At 43.8% G+C, this 25,793-nt stretch overlaps 1 protein-coding gene across 2 annotated transcripts in view; it reads right to left on the minus strand.

Moving 5' to 3' along the window:
- The window catches only part of MIS18BP1 (MIS18 binding protein 1), a 40,537-nt gene that overhangs the window by 14,548 nt on the left and 196 nt on the right, over nt 1–25,793 (minus strand). For both annotated transcript variants that reach the window (XM_056546754.1, XM_056546753.1), the window contains exons 2-10: nt 23,283–23,845; nt 17,800–17,877; nt 14,405–14,736; nt 11,572–11,642; nt 9,164–9,294; nt 8,870–8,960; nt 6,105–6,343; nt 1,381–1,526; nt 853–955 (exon numbers count right to left, since the gene is read on the minus strand). In XM_056546754.1, the coding sequence (XP_056402729.1) occupies nt 853–955; nt 1,381–1,526; nt 6,105–6,343; nt 8,870–8,960; nt 9,164–9,294; nt 11,572–11,642; nt 14,405–14,736; nt 17,800–17,877; nt 23,283–23,745 (1,654 nt within the window). In that variant the 5' untranslated portion in view covers nt 23,746–23,845. The remainder of the gene's footprint in view (nt 1–852; nt 956–1,380; nt 1,527–6,104; nt 6,344–8,869; nt 8,961–9,163; nt 9,295–11,571; nt 11,643–14,404; nt 14,737–17,799; nt 17,878–23,282; nt 23,846–25,793) is intronic.

The raw sequence follows: 25,793 nt of genomic DNA on the forward strand, positions 1-25,793 counted from the left end.
TTATCTTCATCATTTTCTGTTGTACATGATATATTTTTTATATGAGATCTATCGCTGCATAACACAATCTCTTGCACACCATCCCCAGTAAGTTAAATCAAGTCTCTAGTTGATTCATTTAGGCTAACCAACCAAGATATCTAATATAATATATACATATAAACTATTCATATATTATATATATATATATATATATAGACAAAGAATTTGGTATCAACTAAAGTGCTGGCTGACTTATTCTTTGTCTGTATTGCACATACGGGGGAGTGGCTACCTCCATGTTGGCCTTGCACCCCACCCACCTCTATCAGGTGTGTATATAAGGTGTCTTGGATGTTCCAGACCCTGCCATGCTTACTGAACTGTTCACACAGAGGCATATTCACAGTGTAGGGTCCGTCCCAATGAGGCTACCTTATCGCGGTGGGACGGTCCAAGCTATTTGACCGCCGGCGGAGACAAATTTGCGAGCCAAGTGCCTCACTATTTCATAGTTTAACATTTGCATCTATTACACCATAGCTGTATAGCTCTCCATGTTTTATCTGCATGTTCATGTTTCATCTATATCCTTGTGCTGGCAGTGTGCTGCTGCATTCTTCTGTTGCTATATATATATATATATATATATATATGTGTTTATAAAAAAAATATATAATAAATAAATATATATACACATATATATATATATATATATATATATATATATATATATCCCATACACATATATATATATACACCACTTAAGCTGGGGGAAAACTTTTGATCAGCATCTGCACAAACCATCAGTATTGGTAGAGGTGTAGATAGGAAAGTGAAGAAGTATTTTAGGAGAAATATCCTACTGCTCACCTTGTTGCCCTGATGCTCCTTTACTGGGAGGAGGCTTCTTAATTATTGTATTCCTAATGGAGGTTTTCCTTATTTGAGAAGATGATTTTTCGTCAATTGTTTCCTTTATTGAAAAGAAAATTACTTTAATGTCCATAACACATCCTAGCGAGCCTACCAAGCTTTTTACTGAAATGCTGTGTAAAGTGACACAATGTTTACACTTGGACACACAAACGATGAATAGGAGATGAATATGAATACGAGAGAGTCGGCCTAATGCCTCCAATATACTTCTTGAGGGGACTGCATTCTATTTAGTACAAGTAACCTGCCCACTGGAGTGACAATGCTCTAACTTTATGGTCAGTTATCTGGAATTTTCTGTCACTTTGGGGTATCTGAACTTCTGTTAATTCTTTTGGCTGAAATCCATCCAGAAAAGGCCATTGTCAATGTGACTTTTTGCGCAAAATATACCCAGATTCGGGGTGGCGCTTCCTGAATGGGGCCTTAAAATCTGGCTTATATGTTGCACCCGATACTCACATACGTAGAAGTGGACTCTGCATTTCCCTCTCTGATGATGGTGGTTGTCATTGAGATGTCGACTGACAAGCGCTCCCCGCACCAAAACTTCAGGACAGGCTTTATCTGACGACCGCTGCGGCTGGTTGTAGACGCGCTAGAGGAGGCTGTAAAACAAGTGTCGGACTAAAAAGGTTTATTTCTTGGGAAACTTAGATTTAAAAATAAAGTAAATCAAACTTTTCTCTATGGCTTTGGTGTGATACTTCTGACTTATCGACTGGAAGACACAATTTTACTGATCTTTGGTTCCCACCACCTAATTATGAACCCCAACCTAGCGTGAGGGTTCTTCTGTCTTTACTTTAAAAACTGGTAGCAGGGTCACGCACACTTACCTGAATATACAGGTAGATAGTGCGGGTGATCCTGTTTCTTATTCATATTGTTGCTTCTAGGGTATTGTCTTCTTAAAGGAGTACTCCAGTTTAACCCCTTAAGGACCAAGCGTTTTTCTGTTTTTGCACTTTTGTTTTTTTCCTCCTTACCTTTTGAAAATCATAAACCTTTCAATTTTGCACCTAAAAATCCATATGATGGCTTATTTTTTGCACCACCAATTCTACTTTGTAATGACATCAGTCATTTGACCCAAAAATCTACGGCAAACGGGGGAAAAAATTATTGTGCGACAAAATTGAAGAAAAAAAAAAAAGGAGATTTTTTTTTTATGCTTACCGTAAAATCTCTTTCTCGAAGGCTCCATTGGGGGACACAGACCATGGGTGTATGCTGCTGTCACTAGGAGGTTCAACACTATGGCAACAAGAGAAGTCGGCTCCTCCCAGCAGGGTATACCCGCCCACAGGCACCTGAGGTAATCAGTTTTAGTCCCAGAGCAATAGGAGAAGACCGACAGGTCAAGAAAAAAACCACAAACTGTCCGAGCAATCAGAAGAAAAGGCAACTGAACACACCTTCGGACAGATAACAGAAATAGGAACACCAGAAAAAAGGGTGGGAGCTGTGTCCCCCAATGGATCCTTCGAGAGATTTTACGGTAAGCATAAAAAATCTCCTTTTCTCTATCGGCAGCAGCTGCTGTGAGGAGAACTCAGTTCTAGTGTGAAATGCCGGCCAATAGCAAAAGAGGGGCGGGCCAGGAGCAGGGGCACTGCTGATTGTCCCCTGCCTCACACAACACGTGCACAGCGCTGATTGGAGGCTAATTCGCGCCTCTTAGAAGCCCCGACAACAGAGGGGGTGGAGCTATAGCGCCCTCAGCTTCTGACAAGAAGGTCAGTAATGGCATCCACGCCCGCTCCTCTCCCCGAGCGCACATGTCATTCCCATATGCGCTTGCGGGGAAGCGAGCGAGCGAAAGCGAAAGTAAGCCGGCGCTTCATGCGCCCGCATAGTAAAAACGCCGCTGCTGTCAGCCGCATAAATAAACACACACACATATCGTTCAGGAAAGTGAAAAGTATAGTGCCCTCTGAATAAAGCTGTGCCCCAGTCCAAAAATGCTCCTGCTCACCCCAGTTTTTTCAGTAAATATAGAAAAAACCCTGTCCAGGCCAGCCCCTGAGAAACAGTGGCCAAAAAGTGAGGGTCTCAAGAGGTTGCAAGGCTGTACCTAGGAGAAATGGAATATACTCACCTCAGTCAGAAGAACTTACCTAATCAAGTCTTCAGTCAGCTTTCTGTCACCTGCATCACGCCGAGCTACCATGTGTGAGCGAGGCGAGCAGGGAAATAGGGTGACCCGGACCCATGAGGTACAACCCCAGGAGCTGACCGTTGGCGAGAGGGGGTTAACAGCGTATATACGCAATGTCTGTGCCCCCTCAATCGCAATGGGGAGACACTGAGCCGCAGTTCCTGAATCCCCACCTGAAAACATGAAAGAAAAAGGAATAAAAAACGAAAACATCCCTAACTAGGAAAATAATAAAACATAAGACCTGGTCTGGAGAGAACTCCAGACCATGTCCACCTCCTTAAGACACTAAGCTAAAACTGATTACCTCAGGTGCCTGTGGGCGGTTATATCCTGCTGGGAGGAGCCGACTTCTCTTGTTGCCATAGTGTCGAGCCTCCTAGTGACAGCAGCATACACCCATGGTCTGTGTCCCCCAATGGAGCCGATAGAGAAACACCATTTTGTAAATGTTGGGGGCCTCCGTTTCTACGCAGTACATATGGATTTTTCTGTGGGGCTATACGATTAAAATGATATCCCTACTTATATGGGTTTGATTTTGTCATACTCTTGGAAAACAAATCATAACTACATGCACAAAAGTTTAAATCACCCCCCCCCCTTTTCCCAAATTCCATATAAAAATATATAAAAACATAAAAATAAACATGTGGTATCGCTGAGTGTGTAAATTTCCGATCTATAAAAATATATTGTTAATTAAATACATTTTAAATTGTCTTCTTCTGACCCCTATAACTTTTATTTTTCTGCGTACAGGCCGGTATGAGGCTCGTTTTTTGCGCTGTGATCTGAAGTTTTATTGGTACCATTTTTGTTTTGATCTGACTTTTTGATTATGGTATTCCTTTTTTTATGGTATAAAAAGTGACCAAAAATATGTTATTTTGGACTGATTTTTTTTGAGCGTACGCCATTGACCGTGCGGTTTAATTAACAATATATTTTTATAGATCGGAAATTTACGCACGCAGCGATACCACATGTTTATTTTTATGTTTTTATATATTTTTATATGGAATTTGGGAAAAGGGGGGGTGATTTAAACTTTTAATAAGGAAGGGGTTAATGTGTGTGTTTTTAAACTTTTATTTTATTTACACTTTTAGTCCCTCATACAGATCAATGTGGTTCCATAGAACCACATTGATCTTTGTTATTTGCGCTCGATTGATAAAGCCTGGTCCTGCGATCAACCCCACTGGACCACCAGGGATGGGATAAAAGGCACCTTTCAAAGCTGACAGCAGCAATCTAAAGAGTTAATAGCAGGCGGCGATCGCTGCATGTCGGCTATTAACGCTGGCCCCCAGCTACAGGAATCAGCTGGTGGCCGACCGGTAAGACGTGGGCCGAGTCGGGAGCCCGTGTCACACCCCGTTAATGGCACATGGATGAGCATAGACGTCCATGGTTGTTAACGGGTTAAAGAAAACGTATCTCTTTTCCACAGCATAAGGGTCAGATAATGGGGGTTCGTTCCAGCTCTGGACAGTTCCTGACATGGACAGAGGTGTCAGCAGAGAGCACTGTGGTCAGACTGAAAAGAATTACACAATGTCCTCTGTATTATACAGCAGCTGATAAGTACTGGAAGTATTAAGATTTTTAAATAGAAGTCATTTACAAATATGTTTAATTTGTTGGCACCAGTGGATATAAAAAAAAATTGTTTTTCACCGGAGTACCCCTTTAAGGGGTCATCTCACTTTACCCCTTTAAGGGGTCATTATTCCTCGAGCCCTTGACAAAGCCAGTACACGCTGGCAAAATGATAGGGAGGCTAGGTAGGGATTTTTAGTCGCAATCGCCTTGACCACTACTAGGAGATGGATTAGGGAATTCATTTCTCTGCAAACCACAGCGCTCACTCCCAGACAGGTGGATAAATTAGTACATCCGTAATTCCTAGTCCTACTCTGACACCCAGAGGTGGTCTTACTGTATGAGCAATGTTTTCTGATCCCTGCGCCAGATGTTAACTCTGCCCCCACCGTAAATCTTCATCCCTCTACTCCACTGTTTCCCAACCAGAGTGCCTCCAGCTGTTGCAAAACTACAACTCCCAGCATGCCCGGACAGCCTTTGGCTGTCCGGGCATGCTGGCAGTTGTAGTTTTGCAACAGCTCGGGGCACCCTGGTTGGGAAACACTGCTCTGCTTAGCAGGTCTGTGAAGGAGGTGGAGTTCTCTGGCAAAGGGGGTGATGTTATTGGCCGTCTCCAGTGCAGTCATATTAACAACAACATGAATATCTCCTGAACCTCTGCACCGGTTTTCGCCCAGTAAGACGCTCTAGAAACCGGGTCACCCAAGCTATCTACCTGTATATTCAGGTCTGTGTGCGTGACCCTGCTGTCAGTCTCCCTTTAAAGGAGTAGTCCCAGTCCTGAAAAACATATCCCCTATCCTAAGGATAGGGGATAAAGTTTCATATCACGGGGGGGGGGGTTCCAACCGCAGGGACCCCCCCCCCCCCCAATCTCCTGTACGGGGCCCTGGCAGCCCGCGGGAAGGGGGAGTGTTGACCACTGCTGACACGCCCCCTCAATACAACTCTATGGCAGAGCTGGAGCGCTGCTTCGGCAATCTCCGGCTCTGCCATAGCGCTGTATTGAGGGGGCGTGTTGGCCGCCACTTCGTGGGGTGGTCGACACACGCTATAGGGCTGGAGAGCCAGGCCCCGTACAAGAGATCGCAGGGGGTCCCAACAGTCAGACCCCACCCCCCGCTATCTGAAACTTATCCCCTATCCTCAGGATAGGGGATACGTTTTTCAGGACTGGACTACTCCTTTAATAAAGCAGCGTTTCCCCAATCAGGGTGCCTCCAGCTGTTGCAAAACTTCAACTCCGGCCATGCTGGGAGTTGCAGTTTTGAAGCACCTGGGAGCACCCTAGTTGGAACACACTGCCCCAGAGTGCCAAATTTATTCAGTGAAAATTAAATCCTTGGAAAAAAATAATTTTGGGAAATTCACTTATCTCTAATGTCATATCTGGATAAAATAGAGCCATACGTACTGATGCACTGGTCTGTAGAGAGAGTCTCCATTCTCTCTTTGGAGATTTGGGATGGTTGGTTATAGGGAGTTGTCCGTTTACGGTCTTTCACACTTTTTGGCTTCTTGCTGCCCGCCTTCTTCTTCAGGGGTTCTCGCTCACTGTCAGGACTCGTGGTCGCCTGGTTTCTGCTTGGTTTCGCTGTACGATTCTTGTTTTCCTGTGTGGGCTCCGTAGATTGCGTCTTATGTGCTTTGTACCTATGTTTTGCAGTAAGATTATATAACATTAGTCACCAGAATTTATAATTTATAGATTTATGATCAGAGTACCCTGCATTGTCCTGTCTTCATACCTACATCTTGTTGGAGAGGAAAAGCAACGCTCTTCAGGAGGCCGGTAAAGCTGTGGGCCATGCTGCATACTACCTAGCTTTCTCAGCAGTGACAGGGTGCTCAGGCTCTCTACACTCCAGCACAGCCATGCCCTCTCCCTGCCCCTGCACTGATGTCTTCTCTTTCACCTTACTCTTTCCTCAGTCTGTAATCTCTCCCCCGCCCGTCCCCTGTAGTTGTTCTCTGCAATCGGAAAATGTACCCAAAATCCCATAGATTGCTTTGCCCTGTGTATGAAAGACTAGTAACACAAGTCTATAGAGTGGGGGAGCAGTATGGATGGAGGAAGCTCCACCTACCAGCTCTGGGAGAACTGCAAACTAGAAAAGAAGCCTGCAAAGCAGAAATCTGCTATAAAAATACCATGTACAAGTTATATAATGGCCAAAAATAGGGCTTTTCCTTATGTACACACTAGGGATCGACCGATTATCGGTTTGGCCGATATTATCGGCCGATAATCACGATTTTGGGCATTATCGGTATCTGCAATTACCTTGCCGATATGGCGATAATGCCCCGCCCCCTGCACCGCCGCCTCGGCCCCATTGCCTCCCCCATCCCCGGTTTTATAATTACCTGTTCCTGGGGTCAACGCTACTTCTGGCTCCTGCTGCGTCCTGCGTTACGCTGTGCAGCTCAGGAGGACGCCACCGGAGCCAGATGTAGAGTGGACCCCGGGAACAGGCAATTATAAAACCGGGGATGGGGGAGGCAATGCAGCGCGGTGGGGCAGTAGGGGGCGCGGAGCGGGGCGGCAGTCTCGGTGATAGGACTCAGGACCACCGGACAGGCAGGGGGAGAGAAGCGGGTGGCGGCGGAGGTCTAGGGCACCGCAAAAGCCGCTGCAGTTCATTGATTTAATGCGCCCGCTTTAAATCAATGATCTGCAACGTTCGTGGGGGGGGGGGGGGGGGGGGGTAAATAGCCGATAACTTATACCGGAATATCGGCATAAGTTATCGGCTATCGGACCTAACCTCCACAGATTATCGGTATCGGCCCTAAAAAAACCATATCGGTCGATCCCTAGTACACACATGGGATTTTATCCTACTCTGGAGGAAAACTTTTTTTCAAATCAACTCGTGCCAGAAAGTTAAACAGATTTGTTAATTACTTCTATTAAAAAATCTTAATCCTTTCAGTACTTATTGGTGGCTGTATACTACAGAGGAAATGCTTTTCTTTTTGGATTTCTGTCACGACTACAGTGCTCTCTGCTGACCTCTGCTTTCCATTTTAGGAACTGTCCCAGAGCAGGAAAAAATCCCCATCGCAAACATAGCTGCTCTGGACAGAAGAGAAATCCAAAAAGAAAAGCATTTCCTCTGTAGTATACAGCCGCTAATAAGTACTGGAAGGATTAAGATTTTTTAATAGAAGTAATTTACAAATCTGTTTAACTTTCTGGCACCAGTTGATAAAAAAAATAAATAAATAAATAAAGTTTTCCACGGGTGTACCCCTTTAACTGAAATGACAGGTATGCTTTAAAGGGTAGCTCTCACCATCCCTTTTTTTCCCTCTCTGTCCCTGCCCATTTCCCATCTATCCCCAACTCCCTTCCTGCCTTAAAAATGTTTTTACTATATAAAAAAATGCAGTTTTGTCCGCCTGGTAGTGTGCTCACTTCCGCCCTTAGTTCATGTTCATCTACACAGGGTGCCTCCAGCTGTTTCACCACTACAACTCCTAGCTTGCCCTGACATCTATGGGCTGTCAGGGCATGCTGGGAGTTGTAGTGGGGAAAAAACTGGAGGCACCCTGTGTTAAAAACAATATATGGCCGCGGTGCAACTCGAACTAGTCTTGCCCACTCTGAGCAACTGGGGTATCCATTGCTCTCTCAGTTACAGGAGAAAACAGGCAGGGTTGTGCTAAGTCTGCTATGGTCTGCTTAAGTGTTTCCCAACCAGTGTTATTCCAGCTGCTGCAAAAATACAACTCCCAGCATGCTGGGAAGTGGCGCTTTGAATCAGCTGGAGCAACACCGGTTGGGAAACATTGACCTTTGTGTTGACATGCCAGGAACACGTAGTGAGCACCAAGTCCAATACAGGCAATGGTTATAGAGGGCTTCCATCTTCTTCTCTGTGAGCCCCGCTGTGTTAACACTTGACCTGCTCCAGCTAGATTACAGGAGCTGTAAACCTGCACGTAACATTTACATATACATATACACGCTCTTATACAGGATAAAATATGCTGAAGATATTGGATGAAACTGCAAAAGCCAGAAGAATGTTCTGTTTTTCTAACCTAAATTCTATTTCATCCTGCAATGGTTTTCACATGTACATGATGTAGTGAGTTACACCAAATGGTTTCAGGGTTCCAGTATGACAGCAGAACAATCAATCTCCACCTAAAGACAATCAATGGACTTACCTGTCCGATGCCTTGCAGAAATATCTGACGTAGCTCTGCCAATCCTCTGGAAACCCCTCCAAAAACTTCAGTGTCAGCCAGGATGGATACCCTGCCAAGACAAATATTTATAAGTCATCTTTCTCCCCTACAGACATTTTATCTTTATGGTCACATGGCCGAAAATGTACGGAGTATGCGCCAGAAAATACAGGCGGACTTTCTGCACATTTAAATGTTTCTGTGGAAACATCTATTGAGGAAATTCCGCTGCTTGAACAAATCTGGTGCCTATCTCGTTGCCCATGTACGTACCTGCGCTATTCATGGTGTCTGTGTCCGCTTTTCCTATCAGATGGTACACTCGGCCCGTTATAGTTTTTAATTTGTCACGCTGGATTCGGTGTGCGATGATATTACTGTGCCAGAAGGTAGACTCCAAGTCCCTGTAAAGAGGGGTGGAAAAAAATGAAGCCTCAATGAAGGAAACTCGAAATTCTAAAATAATGGATACAAAGTATAAAAAAAAAAAAAACACATCACGTTATAAGATGGAAATACACTTTCAGGGAACACTACTCTATTAGGTAGGTGCCCCCAATTAAAGGAGTTCTGTGCTGAAAAAGAACTTACCCCCTTTGCAAAGGATAGGGGATAAGTTATAGATTGCAGGGGACCCTCCCAATCTACTGAATGTGCCCCCAGCAGTCTGCTGGAAGGGGGTGTCCCCACCCCCGCATGGAGCAGTAGCCAACACGCCCCCTCTATGTATCCCACAGAGATACATGGAAGGGGCGTGACAGCTGTGGCTTTCTGCAGGGGTCAGAATGGCTGCTTCCAGCAGACTGCCAGGAGCGCGTTCAGGAGATCGCGGGGGGTCGCAGCGGTCGGACCACTCCTTTAAGTAGTTTCCCCCCAATAAGTCCCTTCCAAGAGAAAACAATAAAAATGCCTCTCCCCTTCCCTACGCTCCCATAAGGTATCTCCCTCATTCGCTCTGTAATCCGGAGTGGTGTTGGACCTGTCGTGCAATTTCATTTCATTTCATAGCAGGTCCTGCACTACTCCGGCTTACAGGAGAAGGTCCTGCACCATTAACACAGTGGGGAATGCGGAGGCCTCCACGGGAGAGCGAAGGGAAGGCGAGTGGGATCTTTATTATTTGCTTTTGGAGAAGACTTATTGGGGGGCACCTACCTAATAGAGAATCGTTCCCTAACTACCTACCTACCGGGGGCTTCAACCTAATAGAGGGACTCTACTTCTCCATCTTCTGGGGGTGGGGGGGGGGGCAGATTGCCTACCTACTGGAGATTCTAACTATTAGGGGGATTATCTACCTACTTGCTTTTTAAAGAAGGGGGGGGGGGGGGGACCTACCTACTGGAGGCTTCAACCTTATGGGGGGGGCCTCATGTTCAACTTTCACCTTGGGCCCCACAAAGTCTAGAGCCTCCTCTGCTGTCACATGATATAAATTAACTGTAATTACTATTGGTAAGTACTTCGGAATTGTAATAAAGGAGCCCCCAGCTTTCCCAAAATTAGAAGACTTAGTTGGATACACAATACTACATTACTATTATGTAGTGGACACAGGGTCTATCTGTAGTGTGGAGGTGCATTTTAAGCACTCCAAAAGAGAAATGCCACAAAATAGTGTAATGTATTGGGGGTCACGGATAATTAGTCCAGATTACTATTTAAAGGTGGGGTACTCCACAGGAAAAAAAAAATTATTTTAAATCAACTGGTGCCAGAAAGTTAAACAGATTTGTAAATTACTTCTCTTATAAAATCCCAATCCTTTCAGTACTTATCAGCTGCTGTATCATCCAGAGGAAGTTCTTTTCTTTTAGAATTTCCTTTCTGACTCACCACAAGTGCTCTCTGCTGACACCTCTGTCCATGTCAGGAACTGTCCAGAGCAGGAGAGGTTTGCTATGGGGATTTGCTCCTACTCCGGACAGTTTCTGACATGGACAGAGGTGTCAGCAGAGAGAACTTCTGGTCAGTCAGAAAGGAATTTCAAAAAGAAAAGAACTTCCTCTGGATGATACAGCAGCTGATAAGTACTGAAAGGATTGGGATTTTTTAAGAGAAGTAATTAACATATCTGTTTAACTTTCTGGCACCAGTTGATTTAAAAGAAAATAGTTTCCAGTGGAGTACCCCTTTAAAGGGGTACTCCGCCCCTAGACATCTTATCCCCTATCCAAAGGATAGGGGATAAGATGTCAGATCGCCGGGGTCCCACTGCTGGGGACCCCGGGGATCGCTGCTGCAGCACCCCGCCATCATTACTGCACATAGCCAGATCGCTCTGCACATAATGACGGGCAATACAGGGGCCGGAGCATAGTTACGTCACGGCTCCGCCCCTCATGACGTCACGGCCCGCCCCGTCAATACAAGTCTATGGGAGGGGGCGTGGTAGTCATCACACCCCCTGCCATAGACTTGCATTAAGGGGACGGGCCGTGATGTCATGAGGGGCGGAGCCATGACGTCACGCTGCTCCGGCCCCTGTATCGCCCGTCATTACGCACAGAGCGAACTCGCTCTGTGCAGTAATGATAGCGGGGTGCTGCAGCGGCGATCCCCGGGGTCCCCAGCAGCGGGACCGCGGCAATCTAACATCTTATCCCCTATCCTTTGGATAGGGGATAAGATGCCAGGGGTGGAGTACCCCTTTAATGATACAAGGTACACAATATACTTACAGGCGCCGTCCCTCTACGCATATTCCTTCTGTTCCCACGCCTTTCACAAGCCACTCTGTCAGGGAAATCTTCTAGAATGAAACATACAGAGATGTCTAGTAAAGAAGGTTGGCAATAAGCACGGGACATTTAAAAGACAACATGACTTCAATTAGAGACTATAGAGGGATTATAGTCCGTTACAATGGAGATGCATATTTATATATGTTATCTATATTTTCAATTTTCATTTTAAAAACTATCATGTTTTTGTTACAATAACCCTTCAGACTGGTGACAAGGGGATTTTAGTGCTCTGCCTGTTTTTGAGCTGCACAGATATTTCCCATTCTCTCTATTTCAGAGGATGGGACCAGAGCTGGACAGTTTTTTTTTTTTTTAAATTAATTAATTTATTTATATTTTGCTAAATACCTTTGTTACATAACAGATTGGCATTGTATGAATTGTATTGCAGAAATTTTTTAAAGGAGTATTACGGCGCTTTTTAAAAAAAAAATTTTTTTTATTAACTCTCCATGCCCGGGCTGCAAAATGAAACAAAACAAACTTTAACTTACCTGCCTAGGTTCCCCCGTTGCTCCGATGTCGGTGTCCCGTTCTCCGGTCCCGGTCTTCTTTAGCTTCCTGTGGGTCGGGGAGTCACGCTGCTCTCAGCGTATCACCCGCCGCAGCAATGTCCCGCTGTGGCTGGTGATACGCTGAGAGCAGAGTGACTCCCCGACCCACAGGAAGCGGAAGAAGACCGGGACAAACGACATCGGAGCAACGGGGGAACCTAGGCAGGTAAGTTAAAGTTTGTTTTGTTTCATTTTGCAGCCCGGGCACACAGGGTTAATAAAAGAAAAAGCGCCGTAGTACTCCTTTAAAACATGTTACTTGTGGAGAATAAGGATGTATAAACCCCTTCCTGACCCATGATGTAAGGTTGCGTTGTGGGTTGGGAAGGGCTCCAGACCAAAAGAAAAAAATAAAATAAATAATAATCTAGAAGCCACCGTTTCCTAAACTGAAAAAAAAAAAAAATTAATAATGAGATAATTTAAGTAAATCTGGGTCGCAGCGTATGGGGCTCAATAAAGTCACACCCCATGTACGATCCACACCTTCAGTTATCATAGACCCTATGTCAGTGTTTCCCAACCTGGGTGCCTCCAGCTGTTGCAAAACTACAACTTCCAGCATGCCCGGACAGCCTTCGGCTGTCCGGGCATGCTGGGAGTTGTAGTTTTGCAACAGCTGGAGTTACCCTGGTTCGGAAATACTGCCCTATGTAATATCCATAGACCAAGAAGAATTCACTGATGGTAATGAAGAGCTGGGTGGTCATTGCCCTGTCACAGATCATCACAATCATGTACGCACAGGTCACGTGGAAGTGAAGCTACAAGTAACTGATGGTGAGGAGAAGGTAACACCAGGTACTGTCCTCAGCTCCCCAAGTACCCACACTAACAGTAGTCCAGGTCGGCTGAGGACTTAAAGGGGTACTCTGCCACTAGACATCTTATTCCCTATCCAAAGGAAAGGGGATAAGATGTCTGATCGCAGGGGCCCCGCCGCGATCTCCCTGCAGCACCCAGCATTCGTTTAGAACGCTGGGTGCGGGTGGCGTGGGTGGTGATGTAATGGCCACACCCCTCGTGATGTCACATCACACCCCCTCAATGTAAATCTATGGGAGGGGTTGTGGCGAGGGGTGTGGCCATTACATCACCACCCCCGCCACCCGCACCCAGCGATCTAAATGAACAAATCCCATAGACTTGCACTGAGGGGGTGTGGTGTGACATCACAAGGGGCGTGGCTTTGATATCACGACCCCCGCCTCCAGCTCTAAGTGTTCGAAACAAAATGTTCTGAACACTAGGGCAGTGGGGTACCCCTGTGGAAGAGGGGTACTCCGGTGGATTTTTAAAAAAAATTTTTTTATATCAACTGGTGTCAGAAAGTTAAACAGATTTGTAAATTACTTCTATTAAAAAATCTTAATCCTTCCAGTACTTATTAGCTGTTGAATACTACAGAGGAAATTATTTTCTTTTTGGAACACAGAGCTCTCTGCTGACATCACGAGCACAGTGCTCTCTGCTGACATCTCTGTCCATTTTAGGAACTGTCCAGAGCAGCCTATGTTTCCTATGGGGATTTTCTCCTCCTCTGGACAGTTCTTAAAATGGACAGAGATGTCATCAGAGAGCACTGTGCTTGAGATGTAAGCAGAGAGCTCTGTGTTCCAAAAAGAAAATAATTTTCTCTGTAGTATTCAGCAGCTAATAAGTACTGGAAGGATTAAGATTTTTTTAATAGAAGTAATTTACAAATCTGTTTAACTTTCTGGCACGAGTTGATTTAAAAAAATGTTTTTTTCCACCAGAGTATCCCTTTAAATGATGTCCTTTTCTTTTGTGTCTCTATAGCATAGACTGGGAAGACCATGCATTTTGCATTATTTGGATTACTAATTTATGATGGCGTGGGGGTGGATTTGGATGTCTGTTGTATTGTCCATTTGCTGTGATCTATGATGGAATGTTCCTTATAACCATTTTCCGCTCTAGATTATAAATAACGATCGGGGACACCTCTCCAAAAAATAAAATAAAATAAAAGTTTTCCACTGGAGTACCCCTTTAACCAGCACCTTGGCAGCTCCTCGGTATCATTCCCACCACGAATGAGCAGTGATTCCATATGGCCATGAAGGTCTCGCCATAAGAAAATAAAACTTTCACATTTATTGTTTGATAATCCGGCACCTAGCAGGACATCTGAATGGCAGATTAAAAGGTATATTATGGTATATATCCCTCCATAGTACATCATCTCTTACCTCCTCTATTGGTTGGTTATCCTGGGGTCTATTGGCAGCTGCTGGAACACGTGGGCAGGGAATGTGCACCAGCTGCGACTGACTTATAAGTTCACAGAGTTCTTTGAAGTGATCCACAAACTCAGTGTCGGGGGGCTGTGAGGCGGTCTCAGGAGTATTTGCTGAAGTGGTGGGTTTATCGTCAGGAGTCGTTCCTTTATTGTTTTCTTTGGACATTTCATGGTCTCCTTCGCTCCCTTCATCTGAGTCCATGTCGATTATGATCGGCGAGTCGCCATTCGCTAAAAACTCTTTGTGGATCGTCGCTACAGTAATCGTCTCGTCTTGTCGCTCTGAGAACCAATAAATATAGCGACCAGTTATGGGAAAACATTTATTATCGGTAGTAGAGTCCACTATTGTGAGCATATCAGCAAAATCTAGTGTGTATGACTGGAAGATCAGACTGGGATTGTATGTAGTCTGAAAATATTAAAGCAATAGGGTGACTGGAGATACAGGAATGAATCCGGCGCTGGACGAGTAATTGCAGGGAAGCAGTAGGTGTAAAAGCCAGGTAGGTTTATTCAAGATGCAACGCTTTTCGCTGCACATGTGCAGCTTCATCAGGCATGTCAGGTAGGGCAATCACTCGGGTTTTATACCCATGGAGATTAACCCTTTACAATATTACCAATACAATTAGAGATGAGCGAACTTACAGTAAATTCGATTCGTCACGAACTTCGCGGCTCGGCAGTTGATGACTTTTCCTGCATAAATTAATTCAGCTTTCAGGTGCTCCGGTGGGCTGGAAAAGGTGGATACAGTCCTAGGAGACTCTTTCCTAGGACTGTATCCACCTTTTCCAGCCCACCAGAGCACCTGAAAGCTGAACTAATTTATGCAGGATAAGTAATCAACTGCCGAGCCGAGAAGTTCGTGATGAATCGAATTTACTGTAAGTTCGCTCATCTCTAAATACAATAATAAAACCAATAGAATGCTACATTAAGAAACAAATGCATTCAAAAACATACACATTGAGACACATTTAATTTTAATGTTTATGTATTTGTATGCATTTGTTTTTTTTATGTAGCATTCAATTGGTTTTATTATTGTATTGGTAGTATTGTAAAGTGTTAATCTCTATGGGTATAAAACCCGAGTGATTGCCCTACCTGACATGCCTGATGAAGCTGCACATGCGCTGCGAAATGCGTTGCTTTTACACCTGCTGCTTCCCTGCAATTACTCGTCCAGCGCCGGATTCATTCCTGTATCTCCAGTCACCCTATTGCTCACCAGTCTCCAGGAAGGCTGCGGACGACTTGGTTACTATCTTCATGCGCTATCCATTGTGGTGTGAGCTCACACAACCCAATCTGGTAAGCGGCTGTGGATGGTTCCCTCCCCCCCCTCCAGCTGATCCCGAGGTTCTACACACTGAGCGACTTCTACCTTCTTTTCTTTCATTAAATATTAAAGGGGATTGGTGTCTACCCTCAGGATGTCTGATTGGCAGGGAGATGCTGGGTGCCAAAGGAAGATGGCTCCGTTTATTGTGTAAAGATGGTGCCAGGTTACTGCAGCACAGAGTAACCACTGAAGTAAATAAGAGATGAGCTCCAGTAATCTAGTGTCAACTACTGTAAAGGGGTACTCTGGCGAAAACATTTTTTTTTTTTTTTTTCATATCAACTGGCTCCAGAAAGTTAAACGGATTTGTAAATTACCTCTTAAAAAAATCTTAACCCTTCCAGTACTATCAGCTTCTGAAGTTGAGTTGTTCTTTCTGTCTGACCACAGTACTCTCTGCTGACACCTCTGTCCGTCTCAGGAACTGTCCAGAGTAGGAGCAATTCCCCATAGCAAACCACTCCTGCTCTGGACTGTCCCTGACATTGTCAGAGGTGTCAGCAGAGAGCACTGTGGTCAGACAGAAAAGAACAACTCAACTTCAGCAGCTGATAAGTACTGGAAGGATTAAGATTTTTTTTGTTTAATAGAAGTAATTTACAAATCTGTTTAATTTTCTGGAGCCAGTCGATATGAAAAAAAAAAGTTTTTCACTGGAGTATCCCTTTAAACCCCCATCATCATGAATAAGGCTGGGTTCACACTACGTTTTGTCCCATACGGGAGCGCATACGGCAGGGGGGAGCTAAAACCTCGCGCTCCCGTATGTCACCGTATGCGCTCCCGTATGTCATTCATTTCAATGAGCCGACCGGAGTGAAACGTTTGGTCCGGTCGGCTCATTTTTGCACCGTATGCGCTTTTACAACCGGACCTAAAACTGTGGTCAACCACGGTTTTAGGTCCGGTTGTAAAAGCGCATACGGCGCAAAAATGAGCCGACCGGACCGAACGTTTCACTCCGGTCGGCTCATTGAAATGAATGACATACGGGAGCGCATACGGTGACATACGGGAGCGCGAGCTTTTAGCTCCCCCCTGCCGTATGCGCTCCCGTATGGGACAAAACGTAGTGTGAACCCACCCTAAGCCAGAATTGCCATTCCAACTGATAAGACATTAATGGCGTATCCTGAGATAAGGCCATTAATGTGAAATGTCTGGAAAACCCCCGTGCGGGAGGGAGGCAGGCAGGCAGTCTCAGTCTCTCTCTCTCTCAGAGTGTGTGTCTTTCTCTAACTTATTTTTTGGCGAAGAAAAAAAAAAAAGTGGGTTTTAGTCTTGTTTTTTTTTTTTTTGGCATTTATTGTGATTCATTCATCATGTGACTCAAGGATTTCTATTGAAGAACTGGGGGAAAAATTGGCCGCCAAAAAAAAATTAAAATAAAAAATAAAAAACAAAAAAAAACCCTAATGTCTATGCAAGAAAAAAACATTGGGATTCCCTGAAAAAATGCCATAGTCTCAGCATGCTGAGATTTTTGAAGACTGCCAAAGAGCCAAAAAACGCCAAAGAGGAGTATCCTGCGCATATTTTAAGCTGCCGATTTGAAGCTGCGTTCAGTCATTTAATTCACATTGAAATCTGCAGCAGCAAATATGTGCAGGATACGGTACATGTGAATAGACCCTAAAGAGGATCATCTCAAGCTTAAAAGGGTACTCCACTGCCACAGCATTCGGAACATTTAATTCCGAATGCTGGGTGTGGGCTGCGGGGTCGTGATGTCACCGCCACACACACTCAATGCAAGTCTATGGGAGGGGGCGTGGCGGCTGCCACGCCCCCTCCTATAGACTTGGATTGAGGGTGTGTGACATCACTAGGGGGCGTGGCAGCGACAACCCCCGCAGCCAGCATTCGCAACTAAATGTACAGTACAGTACCCCTTTAATAGCTGTATCCGCTATCGATAAGATGGGGATAACTGGCTGAACTTCAAAAAATGTACCATAAATCACAAAATTTTAAAACGTAGCGAAACAACTTACCAGAGTCCGAGGCGTTCGATCCATTATCTCCATTACGAAGAACATAATTATTAGTTTTCTGTTTCGATTCTAAAATACCTGAGGAAAGGAAATATACATCAATGAGCGGCGCCACTTATTCTAATCTATAATCTAGAGCGGAAAATGGTTATAAGGCACATTCCATCATAGATCACAGCAAATGGACAATACAACAGACATCCAAATCCACCCCCACGCCATCATAAATTAGTAATCCAAATAATGCAAAATGCATGGTCTTCCCAGTCTATGCTATAGAGACACAAAATAAAAGGACATCATTTAAAAGGGGTACTCAGGTGAAAAAAAAAATTTTTTTAAATCAACTGGTGCCAGAAAGTTAAACAGATTTGTAAATGACTTCTATTAAAAAATCTTAATCCTTCCAGTACTTATTAGCTGCTGAATACTACAGAGGAAATTATTTTCTTTTTGAATTTCTTTTTTGTCTTGTCCACAGTGCTCTCTGCTGACACCTGATGCCTGAATCAGAAACTGTTTAGAGCAGGAGAAAATCCCCATAGCAAACCTAGACTGCTCTGGACAGAGGTGTCAGCAGAGAGCACTGTGGACAAGAAAAAAAAAGAAATTCAAAAAGAAGAGAATTTCCTCTGTAGCATACAGCTGCTAAAAAGTACTGGAAGGATAAAGATTTTTTAATAGAAGTAATTTACAAATCTGTTTAACTTTCTGGCACCAGTAGATTTAAAAAATAAAAGAGTGTTTTCTTTTCTCTCTCGCTGGATCTCATGGAATATGTAAAAGAATCTGGATGAATATAAGGGGAACATTAGGAGCCTAGGAGATAAAAGAGAGAGATAAAGTGCATGGTTATTATGGGGGTTTTAAAGCATCTCTTACCAGGGACAGTAGGATTAGTTGAAACACACTTAAAGGGGTATTCCGGGATTTCTTTTTTATTTGACGATGCTACAGGGGCTGTAAAGTTAGTGTAGTACATAATATAGTGTCTGTAACTGTGTGTGATGGTTTTCTCACAATTCTTCTGTGATTTTCACCCCAATATTTATTTTTAACAGCATACAAAATTACTGTTGTCTCAGATTTTTCCCAGGTTGCAATGCGGCCGAGACCTGACCTCACTAGTCATCTGATGACAGGGAGCCTGTCTGCTTCAATGGGTGGAGCGATCGCTTGGTGGGAGAGAGATCAATCTGCAACTAATGCAACAGCTGTAGGCACCCTGATTGAAAACCACAGTCTTTTGAATGGATGCAGCTCATTTATGTTTCAATGGGTGGGGTGGCTGATGTGTGGGAGGGAGGAAAACGGAATTATGGGATTTTTAGGCAAAGAAGGAAACTCAAACAGGAAATACCAGTTCACAAAAAGCTAGTCACAGTGTTATGGTAATCTCACAACATAGCCATTTAACCCCAAGACAAGCGCAGATCCTTCCTAAGCATGTCCATTACTGTCTGCCAGGTACGTACTAAAATCACCTTATGGTGGAAATCCCCTTTAACTAAAGATAGTTTGCACATATTGAATTGAAATTGGTGGTCACACTATTACCACCCATTTTACACATCATACTCTAGAGGGGTGTCGGTATTAATATACAAAAACTAAATGGGAATTATATCACAAAGTACTGGACGAGGAGGGTAGATATATCTTTTTGCACAGCAAATTAGAGGAGTTAATTTGCGTTCTTATATGTTAATATTTATTTACCGCCCCCCATTCATCCAGGATTCTTGGAAAACTATATAAATTTTGTCTGACTAAGGCTGCATTCACACCACGTTTTTGTAATACAGTTCCCATATACGTTTTCAATTTGAAAACCGTATGCGTTGACTCTCCATTAAAAACTGTATGCCAAAAGATGAAGACTCTTGTACGGTTTTGTCTGTTTTTTTTCCCATACCCAAAACCGTAGCCTACCACAGTTTTTGGTCCGGGTCAAAAACTGTATTGAAACTGTATACTTTTTTTTTTTTACATGGTAGTCAATGGGAACCAGAGAGAACTGTATGTGAATACGGTTCCATTCGGTTTGCACCATACGGTTTTTGACTTTGCACAGTTTTTTCTTGGAATTTCAATGAAACAAGTGAAACTTTATTCATAATGGAGTGAAAAGTTGAAAACGTATACTTTTTTTCTTAAGCGGGTGCAACCGGACATCATTTTTCAAACAGTATATGATTTTTAACCATATACGGGTTAAAATTTGTACACGCGTTTTGATACGGTTTAGTCAGGTTTTGAGGAATCCGTTTTTCATCAAAAACCTGATACGGGAACTGTATTGCAAAAACGTGGTGTGAATGTACCCTAAGGATGAGAATGAAGAGTTGGATAGGGTCAGAGGATTATTCGTACGGCGGGGCAGACACCTTTTAGCTACATTATGCTCTGAAATAAGTCTGATTGATATTTGGCGCATACAGAATCCAAAAAAGAAAATATTCTTATGCTGGAACAAATCTTCTTGTCAAACAATGTGCTTAGTAAATGTCTAAAGAGGTCCGACCTAATCCATAGTGATCAACGTGCTTTTATTTCGGGTAGGATGGCAAAACACAATGGGGGAGATTTATCAAAACCTGTCCAGAGGAAAAGTTGCCCAGTTGATTATAGCAACCAATCAGATCGCTTCTTTCATTTTTAACAAGGCCTCTGTAAAATGAAAGAAGCGATTTCATTGGTTGCTATGGGCAACTGGGCAACTTTTCCTTTGCACAAGTTTTGATAAATCTCCCCCAATATTTACAGGTTCCTATCTAATATTCAACTGGGAAATAGAAGTTGTGAGAGCTCCAACTCCATCCTGTCTTTAGACGCTATTAAAGGAGTAGTCCAGTCCTGAAAAACTTATCCCCTATCCTAAGTTTCAGATCGCGTGGGGTCCGACCATGATCTCCTGTATGGGGTCCCGGCAGCCTGCGGGAAGGGGGCGTGTTGACCACAGCACGAAGCAGCGCCCGACACACCGCCTCAATACAGCGCTAAGGCAGAGCCGGAGGACTGCCTTCGGTAATCTCCGGCTCTGCCATAGCGCTGTATTGAGAGGGTGTGTCAGCCGCCGCTTCGAGCAGTGGTCAACACACCCCCTTCCCCCGGGGCCCCGTACAAGAGATCACGGGGGGCCCCAGCGGTTGGACCCCCCCTGCGATCTGAAACTTATCCCCTATCCTTAGGACAGGGGATAAGTTTTTCAGGACTGGACTACTCCTTTAAGAATAAGTTTCCTTTTCCTTGTTATGGTTGTTAACAATGTATTAAAATTTTTAAATAAAGAAAAAAAAAAAAAAAAACATTTGTAACGCAAAGTGTACAAACATTTTATGCAGAGAGTAAATTGCACAAAAACTAATAAGAGGTTTGTTTCTCTCCTAATTCAACACCAAATGCCACTTTTACTGACTTGCAGTCTCAAAATAATTTACTGTCACATGCAAAAAACTTTTATACGTTTTACATCTTGGCAAAACATTAAAGGGGTACTCCGGCCCTAAGACATCTTATCCCCTATCCAAAAGGATAGGGGATAAGATGTCTGATAATGGGGGTCCCGCTGCTGGGGACCTCCCGCAATCTGTCATTCAGCACTCACCTGTCTCAACTGCACAGAGCGATGATAGCTCCGTGTCTGAAGACTCACGACTACAGAGCCGGAGTATCGTGAGGTCAAGACTCCGCCCCTTGTGAGGTCACTACCACACCCCCTCAATGCAAGTCTATGAGAGGGGGCGTGACGGCCGTCACGCCCCCTCCCGTAGACTTGCATTGAGGGAGCGTGGCGGTGATGTCACAAGGCCGGAGTACCCCCTTTAACCTAATACAGGTGAAACTCGAAAAATTTGAATATCGTGCAAAGTTCAGTAATGCAACTTAAAAGGTGAAACTAAATATATGAGACTCATTACATGCAAAGCGAGATAGTTAAGACGTGATTTGTCATAATTATGATGATTATGGTTACAGCTCATGAAAACCCCAAAGCCCCCCCAATTACTATAATTTGGGGAGCCATGTCATCTGCTGGTGTTGGTCACTGGGCTTCATTAAGTCCAGGGTCAACACATCCGTCTACCAGGAGATTTTGGAGCACTTCTTGCTTCCTTTCCTTTTAAGTTGCATTAATGAAATACAATGGACTTTTGCGCGATATTCTAATTTTTCACCTGTATACTTTATAAGAAATGTTTATCTCCTTTCGGGTAGGTTCACACTACAGAATTCTGCAAGCGGAGATTCCGTCTGGTGACAACTGCCGAAAACGCTTTGGCGGGAGGACCGCGCAGCACTGTGCTGTCACCATTGATGGCTATACAGTAGTTGCGGAATTCCGCACAAAGAATGAACATGTTCACTCTCTGTGCGGAACAATTTCAGCAGCGGAATTGTCCGCTGCTGAAATTCCTCAGTGTGAACGACCCATTCACACTGATGGTAATGTTCACTGCGCAGAACCCTTTTATAGAAACATCACTAGGGGTCTCCATGACAACCATAACATGATCCTGTCCGGCTGCAGCATCATCTTTGACCCAGCTATAGCACAGGCTGGGACAAAGACCAGGAAGTGAGGGTGGGACTAGCATTCCTCTGTGCTCACTCCTGTCCTATCAGAACGCAGCATGAAAACAGAGAGGAGAAGGTTACAGAGCAGCCTGCAGTGATTGGATGAAGAGACCCAGTACAGCAGACTCAGGGAGGAAGTGAATGCATGGTGAGTGAGGGACATGCCACCTCCAAAGCACAGGATGACAAACCAAGTGAGCAACAGAAAGAAGGTATTTGTGAAATAAATATAGGTGCTAGACATAATTATATGAACATGATCAGGATTTAAGGTACTAAGTAACAGCATTTTTTGTGGGATATGACAGGTACTCTTTAACTATGATCAGGTGAGAATACCACTGTAAAGGGGTTACCACAAGATTTAAAGATATTCTCTAGAGATGAGCGAACTTACAGTAAATTCGATTCGTCACAAATTTCTCGGCTCGGCAGTTGATTACTTATCCTGCATAAATTAGTTCAGCTTTCAGGTGCTCCGGTGGCTGGAAAAGGTGGATACAGTCCTCGGAAAGAGTCTCCTAGGACTATATCCACCTTTTCCAGCCCACCGGAGCACCTGAAAGCTGAACTAATTTATGCAGGATAAGTCATCAACTGCCGAGCCGAGAAGTTTGTGATGAATCGAATTTACTGCAAGTTCGCTCATCTCTAATATTCTCTATTAACAGGATAGATCAGTGTTTCCCAACTAGGGTGCCTCCCACCGTTGCAAATTTACGTTCCCCAGTATGCCTTCCAGGATAGCCAATTTTCTTGTATGTCTGCTTCAGGCCATTAAAATGAATAGGGCCGATGCCCGTCTGAGCATGGACACATCAGCACGTCATTTTGACATTTTCACGACTAATCCAAGGGGGTACAAACTGTGGTGAGAACAAGGCCTAAAATGGTCCCTGTCTTACCTCCAATAATGTTGTTGGATTTTGTCCTTTGTTCCTTCATCTTCACGGGGGCGGTATTGTCCCTTGTCTTATCAATTAAAAAAATAGGATTAAAGGCTTGTATGACACTTCTTGGACCTTGGACACCGCTAACATCTGTGCTGGAGGTGGATGCATTGGAGCTCCCAGGCCTGCCACAGTTCATCAAAGGTACCCCCGCCATGTTAACCCCATCCCTGCGGACCCCACGAAACGCCTGGATGGCACTAACATTTGGGAAGTCTGGACACTGCCCGCCATCTCGAATCAAGGTGGACTGGAGGGTTTTCATGAAACCACTTGTGTTCTGATGCACCCGCTTTCCCAGCGCCAACTTCTTCAGGTCTTTTATCGGAGTCAGTTGATTGGGGGCAATGAGGTCCAGAGGAACAGACTGCAGGGGCCCACGGCTGGGAGAACGGAAGTGGTCGGTCTTTAAAAACATCTTTTTACAGTTATTTTACTCCTTTTGGGGTTTTCCTGTTGAATGCTGGAAAATATGTAAAGTCTTCATTTCCAGGCCGGCTTCATTACTCCGTGTTACCCTAGAGTAGGAAGAAGAAAAAGTCAGACTGGTACAGACCTTCCCCCATTTAGGCGCCGTTCCACGACACTGCTGTTTTGGCTTTTACCAATAGTTATGGAACACTTCTGGTTTGTGTCGTTTATGCCGTCCCTCAGTTATGCCTCCTGGAAACATATGAATACATAATATCTAACACATGCACCCGTTTTGGTCTGTTTACATTTTTGGCTAATTTTTTGGGTTGGGAGTAAAATCGTGGTTGACCGTGATCTTTTTGTCCCATTTCAATTGTATCTGTTTTGATCTGTTTCATCTGCACTATTTATTTTTACACATATGTGCAGTAACTTAGGAATAGTGTAGAACAGTTTTTCCCAACCAGGGTGCCTCCAGCTGTTGCAAAACTACAACTCCCAGCATGCCCGGGCTGTTGACATGTTCTCTTTATTGTGTAGGTCAATGCTGGACAGAGGTGTCAGCAGAGAGCACTGTGGTCAGATTGGAAAGAACTACACAACTTCCTCTGTAATATACAGCAGCTGATAAGTACTGGAAGGATTAAAGGGGTACTCCCATGGAAAACGTTTTTTTTTTTTTTTTTTTTTTTTTTTTTAAATCAACTGGTGCAAGAAAGTTAAACAGATTTGTAAATTACTTCCATTAAAAAATCTTAATCCTTCCAGTACTTTTTAGGGCCTGTATACTACAGAGGAAATGCTTATCTTTTTAGATTTCTCTGATGTTATGACCACAGTGCTCTCTACTGACCTCTGCTGTACATTTTAGGAACTGTCCAGAGCAGCATATGTTTGCTATGAGGATTTTCTCCTGCACTGGACAGTTCCTAAAATGGACAGCAGAGGTCAGCAGAGAGCACTGTGGTCATGACATCAGAGAAATCTTAAAAAGATAAGCCTTTCCTCTTTAGTATACAGCCCCTAAAAAGTAGTGGAAGGATTAAGATTTTTTAATAGAAGTCATTTACAAATCTGTTTAACTTTCTAGCACCAGTTTATTGAAAAGAAGAAGAAAAAAAAAAGTTTTCCACCGGAGTACCCCTTTAAAATTGTCCTCTTCTGACCTCTGTAGTTTTTTCTTTTTATTATTTTTCCATATACAGGGCTCATTATTTGCGCAGTGATCTGCAGCTTTTATCGGTACCACTTTTGTTTCTATGGGACTTTTTGAATCGCTTTTTATTAATTTTTCTCACCAACAATTCTGGTGTTTGGTTTTTATTTTTGTTACTTTTATGCAGCTCACTGTACTGGATCATAAACATTACATTTTAATAGTCTAGACCAGTGGTCTTCAACCCGCGGACCTCCAGATGTTGCAAAACTGCAACTCCCTGCATGCCCGGACAGCCGTTGGCTGTCCGGGCATGCTGGGAATTGTAGTTTTGCAACATCTGGAGGTCCGCAGGTTGAAGACCACTGGTCTAGACATTTCCTTAAGCGGTGATACCAAAATTAATTTACTTAATTTTTATTTTATTTTAGTTAAATAGAAAGAGAGGGGTGATTTACCTTTCATATTTTATATCTTATTTATATTAAACATTTTTTTTATTATAACATTATATATTATTATTATTATTATTATTATTATTATTATTATTAATAACTATTTAAGTCCCCATAGGGAACTATGAGAAATTATTAGAGCAGTGTTTCCCATCCAGGGTGCCTCCAGCTGTTGCAAAACCACAACTCCCAGCCTTCGGCTGCCTGAGCATGCTGGGAGTTGTAGTTTTCCAACAGCTGGAGGCACCCTGGATGGGAAACACTGCTCTAGGGGTTAAAAAGGAAGCAAACAATTAACATTTTCAGTCATTTTACGCCAAAATCTCACAATTCCTGTCAGGGTATGTAAACTGTATGTGTGAGGTTGTCAGGGCATGCTGGAAGTTGTAGTCTTGCACAGCTGAGCGCTAGTAAAGTTGAGTGACTATGTACAAGAAGAGG

This window comes from Hyla sarda, chromosome 11 (assembly GCF_029499605.1).
Source record: "Hyla sarda isolate aHylSar1 chromosome 11, aHylSar1.hap1, whole genome shotgun sequence".
Taxonomy (NCBI): Eukaryota; Metazoa; Chordata; class Amphibia; order Anura; family Hylidae; genus Hyla; species Hyla sarda.